General features: G+C 39.8%; 1 protein-coding gene across 1 annotated transcript in view; it reads right to left on the reverse strand.

Annotated features, from left to right (window-relative positions):
• The window catches only part of NOL10 (nucleolar protein 10), a 52,073-nt gene extending 45,234 nt beyond the window's left edge, over positions 1–6,839 (reverse strand). The window contains exons 1-5 of the mRNA XM_065835431.2: positions 6,705–6,839; positions 6,196–6,241; positions 5,422–5,520; positions 4,607–4,684; positions 2,710–2,747 (exon numbers count right to left, since the gene is read on the reverse strand). Of these exons, the coding sequence (XP_065691503.2) occupies positions 2,710–2,747; positions 4,607–4,684; positions 5,422–5,520; positions 6,196–6,241; positions 6,705–6,770 (327 nt within the window). The 5' untranslated portion in view covers positions 6,771–6,839. The remainder of the gene's footprint in view (positions 1–2,709; positions 2,748–4,606; positions 4,685–5,421; positions 5,521–6,195; positions 6,242–6,704) is intronic.
• Positions 6,840–11,977: the final 5,138 nt, after the last annotated feature.

Below are 11,977 nucleotides of genomic sequence, written 5' to 3' on the forward strand. Positions count from 1 at the left end.
ATATACTCTTCCCTTACAAGACACAGAAAAAATACTGACCTGGGCCTACTCATCACTAAGTCCTCCCTTACTTATGATTTTTCTGATATCAGAAACCCTAGTGTTTCAACTTTTATTCATGGACTTGCTCCTCTTGGTCCAAGACCAAGTAGATTATCATCTTTCACAAGCATAACTACAATTTCATAAGAGATTACAGATGCAGCTGCATAGGTGATGTTATACAATGTTTTTCATATACACTCCAATCAATCCTTCATGTGCCTAATGCCTTTATGCTTTTAACTGGAGGTTTACAACAAGCAGCTCTTAACATCTGTTTGAAACAACACCCAGATTAAATCTTTTCTGTATTATCATTGCAAAAGAAGAAATGTCTGTATCTTAATGTAGTACAGAAGCTGAGAAGAATACAAAATTGAATTGTATTTAATTTAAAACTATCAGTATCATTCTCTTACTTCACTATCAGTAAGCCATCAAAAACCTGCTATCAGGAAGAAAGATGCAGTTTGCTTTCAATCAGAGAAGTAAAGTTTCTTCTCACCACTCTAAAAAGATTTTTAGAAGGATTTTGATAGTTGCCAAAATCAACCAAATATTCTGCAAGTGGTTATTTTCTACTTTAATAAAAATTTCTACAATATTGGACTTGAAGATATTTGTGCCCTCTCTCATTAGCAGTGGATACAGCCCACTGCAAATCATGTTTGCCTTTCCTTCATACTAATTAAATTTTGGTCACTACCAGAAAACTACAACCTCAGAGTGGCAAAAGCATAGCCACCAGTGTGGCAAAAACACTGAGCAAAAATACATGTCTTTTTGCAAAAGGTTGCAGAAAGAGAGGTATTATTCTCTCCTCAACCTAAAACGTAGACCAAGTCTAAAACTTTTAAGCCTAAAACATAAGAGAGCACAGAAGTGTAACTAGCCTTATGGATACCAATAGGAATGAAAACCAACAGTCTTCTCACTGTGAAAATGCAAATAAGCCTCAAAAGACAACCTTATGAGATGGTGGGAAAGGACTGAGGAGGAGCTGTTTTCCCTGCACTGCTAAAGCCTGAGGCAGCACCTAGTGAGGGACAGTGAGAGCACTGAGAGGGCTGCCCAGACAAGGGGCAGAACACAAAACATACAAAGAAAGGTTGGAAGAATCTTTGCTTGTTTAGTCAGGCCAAGAGCACCCTGTAGGACAACCTAACAGCAGCCAGCAACTGAACCGCAGTTACAAAAACAGCAAGAGTCAAACTTCGCAGAAGCAACAGTGAAAATTTCAAGTTTTCTGGGGCAGGTTGGATAGGAAGGAGAAAGTATTTTTAAAGAGGTAGTGCAGCACTGCAACAATTTATTCAATGAATTTGTGGAAAGCCCATGCTTCCAGTTTTTGACTGTCCTGTTCAGGCACTAAATGACATATCAAGGTCCCCTTTCAATCAATATTTTTATGATTCTAAGCATTTCAAGTGTAATTTCTCAGATATTGTTACCCCTTTCTAACATGTTCAAAATACTACGACAGCTACCTGAAATTAGTTTTCTTCCTAACGATTTGATAAGGTTTAGGAAAACAAAACTGAAAAGTTGTATTGACCTATGAAAGTAGGGCTTCAGCCTGAAACGCAGTATCAATTTCAGCTGAAAACACACACACGCGCCTTACTGCTCGCAACCAGTCAGAAACACATTGGCAAACACAATGTGCTGCTCAGCCTCTCAAATAACTGGTTGGTCTGTACAACCAGAAGCATTCCCCCACAGCCAGAGAAGCTAGAGGCAACTGTACTGTATCAGTCACCTTCTGCTACTTGAATTCACGCACATTATTGGAAATCTCAGAGGGGAAAAATTCAAAAAGACTAAAGCTAGAAGGATCAAAGAGAAACATTGATTAAAACAAACCCATACTGGAAACACTAAGGTCTGTTCTCAGAAAAAAAAAAAAAAAAAAAAGAAAGTAAATTTAAAAAAAGGCTTGTCCTAATGAAATCAGCACAATTGTGTGCTTAAATTTCATGTTTAATTTTGAACATAAAACCTTGATGAATCAGCAAAGTGAAGTTTAGAGAAAGAGGTAATGTCTTGTCCTACAGCAGCTTCTGCAGCTGGAAAAAACAGATGAGCTCTCAAGCACATAAACACTTTTCCACCTGTTAAACAGAATTAGAAGCGGTGACCACACTGGGCCTGAAAAAGGGCTGATGGTCCTAAGAACTCAACCATTTCCTCTAGGTACAGCACTTCGTTCAAGAAAATAAAGCATTATTTCTCTCCACATTTTTTGCCTCATTCATGTGCTTATAATCTTCATGGCTACAATAATACTGACAAATCAGGCTATTAACTTACACCATTTTTGAGAGATGGGATAGCTATAGTTATCTGTGTCTCACTGGTCACAGGGATTGTGACTATGTTATTCTAGAAAGAATAACTAATTCTGTTTTCCGCATTATTTTGTTTGTAGGATAGATCATTATTTGGAGTTTTTATCTCCTACAGACAACAGCCTTTTAAAGCAGTAAGGCAAATTGTAATACAAAGAGACAAAGAAAACAAATAATATTTATCCTGTTTGCTTTATTAAAAAAACTATTCTGTTCCAAAAGTTGTGTTGATTGACTGCCTTTACTATATATGAAAATACATTTTAATATACATATTAAAACTTCTTTTTCATTTATACATTGAAAACATTAAACGTACCTTTGAGTAATCATCTGATAAAATCTCAAACGTAACCACTAGAGGAAAGAGCAAGAGAATGTTAAGTCAACTAAGTAAGCAAACTTATTTGGAAACATTGGCATAAATCCCAAAAACATTTACACTCATGCTAAACTATAGTCATATAAGTATTCCCCACAGCTGTCAATGCATAATGCAAGCATTGTGATAAAATCTTTAATTATATAACCTTATCTGCAAAATAGTATGCAGTTTTTTAAAACTTTAGAAATGTATGAAGCATCTTGTAATCTTTTTATCCTTCTTGTATACGTGACATGTTCGTCAACACAATGCTCAACAACGTATTTACTGGCTCAGCAAAGGTCTAATCAAATGGTTTTCAGTGAGTGTTTAGTACATGGACCTTTGGTAATCTGTCAAAGATAACAAAAAATGACTTATGTTTGGGCATACTACATGCAAACCTGCACGTGTGATCACTCTAAAGAGTCAACACTTCCACAGAAAAAGTTCTAGAGCTCAAAAAAAATCAAAGTTGAAAGCTACTATGCATGTTGAACACTGCAATGTATTGAACTTCACCTAGTTTTAAATGAGCTGGGTTGGGAACATTAGGAAGTAGTTGCTTCAGCTAAATTGGTTCCATTTAAATTAGGTAGCTCATTTAAAGTTACCTGAAGTGACTCTATTCTACATTTCAAATTAAATATACTTCTGCAATCTAGTAAATGCCAGCTATAAAAAAAAAGTTCACCTTAAGTTCTAATTACCAGCAAGCATTTACTATTAAAATGATCACTACTCTTTTATTAAAATGGGTCTTGCTCTTGCCATACCTTCCTCTCCCCAGTCTCTCTGAAGCCGTAGCCCCAACACCTGCCCTCTTACCACATTGTAGCTCCATGTCCCTTCACCCCACATGACTCCTTGTAATCCTGAGGCCCAGGTTAAAGTAAAACCAATATGTTCTTCTGCCCTTTTCCCGACCTCATTTGGTAGTTCTCAATTTTTATTTTTCACATCATTTTCAGACACAATGCAGACCAGTTTAATTCTTCCATAATGATTTAGGACTTCTGCCAATCTATGCTCATCCCCTCACTGTTTTGATCACCCCTGTATCCCAGTTTCCAGCTGTCAGGTTTCTAACAAAACACAAAACCAAACAAAACCACAAAATGCTGGTCCCCAACTCTATGCACCCTAAAACTCAGAGCCACAGAAGCTCTGACCTCCTCCCCTACTCTACCTGCCAGCATATTTGCCCTTTCCCATCATCTAGATGTCTCCTTGCTCTCCTCACCATAGTTATTCTCTCTCTAAATTAGTAGCAAATAAGGTATAAGGGCCTTAGCCATGCTACCATCTATCCCCAAGTACCTTGTTTCAACAAAAACAAATAAAATTACAAAAAAAAAAAAAAACACCAAAAAAAAAAAAACCCACAAACAACCAAAAAAAACACACCACACAACCAACCAAACAAACCTACCCTCAGGGAATTCTCTTTACCCTGTAACTCACCTACTGAGCTTGGGTTTAAGTGAGAAAATTGTCAGTAAGGACAGTGCAACTACAGTGCTTCCTCCTGCCTCCCCAGAAAGAGACAGAAGAGAGATCCGGTACTACTCACCCACTGTACCCGCATTGCATTTCCCAAACACCCGAGCCCCGCGCTTACTGGCTCAAGGTAAATCTTACATTCCTCACACCGCTCCAAGAGAGGAAAGAACTTTGAAGGAGAATGAAAAGCTAAAAATACAGATAAAGACTAGGTGGTATTTTACTCTAGATTCTTGTTCCTCCAAAGTACACTCTATTCCCTTAGCACAGGGAGGAACATTTCTACTCCAGTCCAATCTGAATTATGTATGGAAGATATCTTGTACTAACAGCCGTAGCTTATACTAACCTTCAGAATCTAAGCATCTTTCAAATTTCTGGGATAACTGATAGGTATCGTAACAGCGGACTCTTGGCTTGTAAGTTCCTGAAAGAATAATTTGATCTTCAATTAAAAAATTACACAAAAAGATAACATTAAAGCATTTTTTAAAACATACGTCTTACATACACAGGTTTTACTGCATTTCAACCATAAGTATTCTGATCTTATCAAAGTCTCTGTGACCAGGAAAACATGCCTCTTAGTAACATAACCTTATGGACTGTTTTTTGTCTTGGCTGTCTGGAAGCACCCTGCTTGTGTGTAGGTTCTGCTGAATTTAGGACTTTCCAATAAGTCTGAGAGACCAAGTTTCATTACGCTGTTAATGTCTTCTAAAGTGTTCGTGTTTGGATCCTGCTTTGACAGCTACAAAACGTAGCATTATCCTCCATCCTTTAAAACAATAATCAAACAATGATGTTCGGAAGTTATTTAAAGCAAATTTATGTACACACAATAACAACAATTAACTTGGTTTTTAACCGTATTAGAAACCGCGCCCCACCCCCCCCATGGCAGGGGGTTGGACTAGACAATCTTCAAAGGTGCTTTCCAACACAAACCATTCTATGATTCTAAGAACATCTGTATTGTAAAAAGAAGGGTTACACAATACCACTCCAAAAACAGCCACTCTATCACATCTTAAGAGGAAGCTTCCAAATGCAACATTTAAAAATGAACACTTAACAATTCTACCTGAAATAGTAGCTCATTCTGCAATCAACAACATCTAGCACTTGTGGCCTCTACTACAGAGAGACACTTTGTTAACTCACCAACTGCCATAATATACTGTCCATCTCTTGATACCTTAATCTTTGTGCTAACTGTGGGCATTTCAAAGTCTTGAATAAGTTCAATTCTTCTACGGACATCTAGAAAGAAAAAAAATATGTATAATTAACACATGTTATAAGCAGATTAATACAGACTGATAACCCTGAGGTGCAGGCTACCTCCACGCAAAATACATCGCTACTGTAAGGTGGTAACTCTGTAACAAATTATTATAGATTGTAGTATTTTACATATTTTTAACATATTTTTACAGATATTTTACATATATTTTACATAACTAAGATGCTGCGTGATATATTCCACCTTCCTGATAACTCTATGTATTTTTGGTTAGTTGAGATTTTTATATAAGATTTCCTATGGTATGTAAATAGCCATATTTATTTTGGATAAAAAGTTTAGACTCAAGTGAGAATGTTCCTGCACTCTAAGATAAGCGTAATACATAAAAGAGTTTCTAGTTGGGCTTTATAAAAAGCTATATGTGGAATTCATCTGTCACGTCTCATTACAATCTACAACCCCAATATTTAATGTCTGAAATTTAATGCAGCATTGGTAATATTCAATTTGCACAACGCCGTGTAGAATGTTAAGAACAGCCCTCTAACTGTAACTATTTATAGCTTCAGTTTTGTAGTTTTTAAGATATGAGCAGGCACAACTCCCTTGTATCAGTTGGTAAAGTGTCTCCTTCTGGACTCGCATGTTGTGTGTGTGCAGCCCAGTATTACTGTGATGGGAAAACTCACCCACATCTTTCTTCTGTAAAGCTCTTTTCTTCCTGTCTGAAAGCCACTGTAAGAAAATACATAAAGCAGTTTTGAGCTCATTACTCCTGAAGCAACCAGAGAATCGCCTGAAGTTAATCCATTTTGAAAGTAACGGGATATAGGTAATTAATTATTTTTTTTATTATTTAAAGTTTTCACTGTTAAGTTTAATCACTCCACATGAAGTAAACTCACAAAGCAGTGGTTTTTTAAGGGTCTGTATAATAACACACCCACAGCCGGAGACGCACGCATTCAAACCGCATTTTCAGTTTATAAGACATTTGTAGCTGGTTTCAGTGACAGATCCCCCCCCTGAACACAAGCGCAGAGGCCGAAGGGGCAGCTCGGTGAGCTCAGGCCCGAAGCCTCCAACACGCGTTTCTCCTGAAGCAGCCGCCGCGGGCCCCGCCGGGCGGCCCTGGCACCTGGACAGGACCGGGCCCGGCAGCGCGTCCCCTCGCCCAGGGCCTCCCTCCGTCACTCACCTCTGGGAGGCTCCTGCCGGCGCTGAGGCTGTAGATCTTCACCTCGTTGAGGCTGGAAACCTGCATGGCTGCAACCGCGCCCGCCTCTTCCTGGGCGGAGGGGAAGCGGAAGGCGGCTCGTTCCGCCCCGGCAGCCGGGCCGGCCGGGCGGGGCGGCGGCTCCGGGTCCGCCCGTCTCACAGGGGAAGGCGGTGACCGGCTCTCCGTGGTGGGCAGAGCGCTCGGGGTCGATCGGCAGGGCTGGAGCTGTGCTTGCAGACAGGGTGGAAAAGTTTAGTTTTCTGCAGGAAAACCGCGTCTGTCATCTGCGGAAAACAGTCAAGATTTGTTTGGTCAGAACCTTGCCAGCAAATGTGAAAAAACCCGTTTTTATTGCTTTGTACCGTCACTGAACAAAAACATGCAAAGTTCTCACTGTTCCTATTCTAACTCACAAGAGCAAGAAAAAGGACCAAGATAACACATATGTGATCTACGGGCTGTTTCGAAAAGATGGACCTGATTTCAAAGCAGTAGTGATTTCAAATTGGGTCCACCCTTTTGAAACACCACATCTTCAGGAAACAATGAAAATCACAACTAAATTCTTATCAGAACTAAATTCTTACCACAACAACTGGTAACTCCGGTACAAGATGCAAAGTGAAGCTGTTTCAAGTAAGTCTTATGTATGGTATTCCCTAGACAACATATCTCAACAATGATTGATACCAATATCATGAGGAGAAAGGACTCTGTTCAAGTTCATATTAGCGTTATAGCTGAGATTCATGGGAGATCAACACACTTCGATACAGGTTTTTACGTGGGTGCTAGACATCCAAGCTCCCATTTCAGAGAGATAAGGCTTCACTTGCTTAAATGTAGGTTGTCTAGAGGCATTTGAGATGCCGTAAGGTATCCAGGACACCCAACTGGGGCTGACACGAGACCTGTGGAAAACCCATGCCCTTCTGCAGCATGAGCTGGATGCCAGGCGCGATGTGCAAGGACATCTCAAGTGGCACTAGAAGCTCAGGCAGCTGAATCTCATCCCTAGCAAATGTGGCTAATGAAGGCTGAGGAGCAATGTGGCTCAGTAGCCACTTGGTGTCTTCTTTGGGGTGAGCTCAGTTCTCTCTAGGTTACACGGTCTAATTACTTAGACCACGACTAGCTACAAATAGACATTTAAAGTTGAATTCGCTTGTCCACAAATAGAGGTCTTGTGCTATTTGGGATGCCCTTAGGAATCCCAGACATCCGCAGGGGGTTAGTTGGTGTAATACAAGATGTACAGAAGACCAGTATCATCCTGAAAAAGCAGGATGTTCCGGGGTACCTCAAGAGGCATTGGGCAGAGTCAGGAGGACTGAGCCCACGAAGAATTCCTAGACATGTGAAACACTGGAGATTCTTACATGTGGGAGAATTATGTCCAAGGATTCCTGATCCTCTCGTCCATTCTCCAGATGCATTTAACTGACCACAGTGCAGAAGAAGAGGGTCTGGCTGCACAGCAGGAAACAGCATTGTATTTCAAATCACTTGAAAGTAATTTTTTGTTCTTTTCGGTCAAATTCAGTTCTCAGGCAAAGCTGAAAAATCTGAGACTGGCCAGTCATACATTTAAGACTTCTTAGAAAATCAAAGGAGAAAAGATCAACTAGAATATGGACTACTAAAATTTCAGCCCAGATAATTTAAAAGCAGCCAAATCTGCTTGTTACCCTTACTACAGAGTTTTAAAAGTCAGGATCTGAATGATGGAGGAGAAGCTTTGGCAAAGCATTTTGCTTCCTGTATATAATGAAGCTTTGCTGCTTGTAGTAATTATATACTTTTAGATTTTCCATTCAAATATAGATGAGCAGGTAGATGTACTGACTGCAAATAGGTGTGCTATAGGATGCTTTCAAGCAAGAGCAAATAATTTTGCTTGCTTTTTCTTTCTTTTTCTAGTGTCAGAATTTGCTGCATGTGTTACCTGATGACAGACACAGTGCTACAGTGTTCTGAAATGATGTGGGTATAAGCAAACTAAATGTAACCGTTGCTGATTTTAATGATTCACTATACAGTGCCCCTTCAGTATGTACATACATATGATTATGTTAAGTACAAGTTTTCAGGTACATTTGCTTTAAAACAACATTTCACATTCAGTGCACAAAAGTAAATAGACACCATTTATTGGGAAGGTTCTGCTGCACTTTACAATGCAGAGAGAGTGAGTAACCAATACTCTTTAGCATAATTAAAAAATAAATACACAGCAAAGGAATAGTGATAAAAAGTAGTTTGCGCACTAATCTTAAAGATTCATGGAAAAATGTTTTGATGTAAATAATGTTTTATTATCCATTATCAAGTTATTTAAGAGTTTCTTCACTGAAATATTTGAGATTATAATTTTAAATACATTGCTACAATGATAATAAAACATTTGCAGGACTAGGAAATAGGATTTAAAAGATTCTAAGCAGAGGGGGAAAAGCTCCACACACTACTAGAAAACTAAACAGGTAATGTATGTAAAAGATGTATAAATCGTTTTCTATAGAACTACAAACATAAGCTTTCCCATTAATATCAATGTCACTCCTTAGTAGTGACATCTGAAGAAGTACAAACGCAGGGAGAGGCAAAGTCACAGAAAAAATGACTGAGTTGATGGATCAAAGAGAGCAGAAAGACACATGATGACCACGAGGGAATTAGGCAGCTTAGAGATCACACGGCACCCCTTGCAGAACCAGCCAGGGAAACGGAAGGGGAGACACAAGCTGTCACAGCCGCCTCACCGCCTGAGCGGGCAGCCCATGCTACTTCCCTCCTCCACATTCACTGCTCATTCACCCAGCCTAAAAAACATATAATGGGGGGAAAAAATATTTTAAAGTCACAGTAAAACCAGAAAATGTGATAATAGAAAGCATTTGATAGGACATTGCTTAGGCCTTGACATTATGTTTCCTTGGTAATTTTCTATTAAAACAAACAAAAAAAAAAGGTAGCATAATCTTTTCCACTTTAATAAAAGTAACCCAGGTAAATCAATCTATATGAGAAAATAAGAAATAAAAAAGTGACATTGCTGCAATAGAAACATTTAGGAAGGAAATAGTGTATATTGTAGAGTCCAGAAATGTGACCACCCTTCAGCCTGGTTTTTACCTCATTCACTGTAACATCCATCATTTGCCACTGCAGCAAATCACATTGACTGCTAGCACTAGTGGGAACTGACTCAATTCTGAATTTAAGAAGCTTACAATAACATAACATTTCTAAAATTAATCATGCAAAGTATTTCTGTGGCTTGAGACTGCAACAAGGATCCAATGCAAACTCTGTACTTGGTCTGAGATGGGGAAGAGCTGCTTTAGCTAGGTGATGAGGTTACTATACCTTTCTATCTATGAGTAGAAAAGTGTGATCTGCATACTCAAAAATCAGCTAATTCTGTTTTCATTATTAAAATGTATAGGCTAAAGAAACAAACAAAAGGAAGATAAACAATAATCACTATTTCTATGAATGCCATCACGCACATCAGTATGTCAGGTTCTGAAAAGTCCTTTGTTGTGCCTTAGGGGACACCATGATTGAAAAGAACTAGAATAATCACAGTATGAACATTGAATGTTTAATTAGCCTAGAAATGAAAAAGGATAAACCAACACAAGCAAGGAAAAAAAAAAAAGCAACCACAAACAACAACAAAAAAACCCCCAGACAAAACCACAAATAACCCATAGAGTGGTTATTTCAGCTACGAATCTTCTCGGTGTCTTTTTCTAGAGAGTTTTCAGTAGAAACTCTCCTCCTCCACACATGCTTTTTTATACATCACTAAAATGTACATCACTAAAAATGTTAGAGGAAGATGAATCCTTGGCTAATCTAAAGAGTCTATAAATTTAGAGTCTAAGACCTTCACCTTTGTGTTAGCTAACTAAAGCATGATTTAGATGGAACAGTCCAAGTCCAAGACTATGATTCAGGACTTATCCTGTCAGCTGCTTCTACCTGGTGCTGGAGATACTTAAACCCGTTCAGGGTCTTCACTTAGAATCAGAATGGTTTGAGTTGGAAGGAACCTTCACAGCTCATCCAGTCCAACCCCCTGCCATGGGCAGGGACATCTCTAACCAGATCAGGTTGCTCAGAGCCCTGTCCAATCTGGCCTTGGATGTTTCCAGCAATGGGGCATCTACCATTTCTCTGGGCACCACCCTTGTAAAAAACTTCTTCCTTATATCTAGCCTGAATCTCCCCTCTTTTAGTTAGAAACCGTTACCATTTGTCATATCACAACAGGCCCTGCTAAAAGGTCTGTCCCCATCTTTCTTATAGCCCCCTTTTAAGTACTGAAAGGCTGCAATGACTCAGTACATGTGTAAACTGATGGTTAGAAATAAGGTTCTTGGAGGTCTCAAGAGCTCTGCTTCTGTGCATGGCCAGACCTGCCTGGCCCAGGCAACTCAATCCCTCCTAGTTTGGGACAGATCATGTGGAAAACCAAGAGCATCCTTCTGTTTCATGCCTTGCAGGGCTTAATTTACATTTGATACTCAGAAACATGAGCAAAAAATGCACTGTGTTTTGAAGAAAATAAAACGCCAGTAACAGCAGAGATTGCTTAGGTGCTGTATGACAGCGTAGCGGTGAGACTGCAAAAGAGAACTGAATGCATCGTGTACTCTCTATGAGGGGATTAAATCCCTGCTTGCAGGAATGCCACTCAAAGGCCAGCACTGAAAGTGTTTAGGCACTTGTTTCCTTCAGATCATGCCTGGTTTAGAAGGGTCTGCAGAACATTACTCCACACGAGCTACAAACTACCCTCAAATATCTGAAGTAAGGCAAACTCAGGACTCAGTAAGGACTAGAAGCTGTTGCTATATTCGACCAAGGAAGAAGCATCACCAGAGGAGGGAACATCACTACCTTGCAGACTCCTGTGCCGCAGGAGTATTTGTTAAATAAAGCACTGATAGAAGTGCCAGAAAGAAGGGTTTCATAAAAGTTTATTTATTCCAAAACCTCCAGACTGGTTAAAGGCAGTCGGTGTTTAATGAAAACCAACGGCCTCTGCATTGTTTTTGCGAGTTTAAAATATGGCGAGAAGCTGACAAGCTGCGAGAACCGGAGCTGTTCCCGGCTTTTAAGGGGTTGTGTCACCAAGTGCAGCAGCCCTCCCTGTACGGAGAGAGACCTCCCGCACACAGCGTCTCCCCCCGGCGCAGATCCGGCAGCTGCCCGGCCCCGCCCCGCCCCGTCCCGGCCCC

The sequence above is a fragment of the Patagioenas fasciata genome, chromosome 3, assembly GCF_037038585.1.
Source record: "Patagioenas fasciata isolate bPatFas1 chromosome 3, bPatFas1.hap1, whole genome shotgun sequence".
In the NCBI taxonomy this organism is placed as follows: Eukaryota; Metazoa; Chordata; class Aves; order Columbiformes; family Columbidae; genus Patagioenas; species Patagioenas fasciata.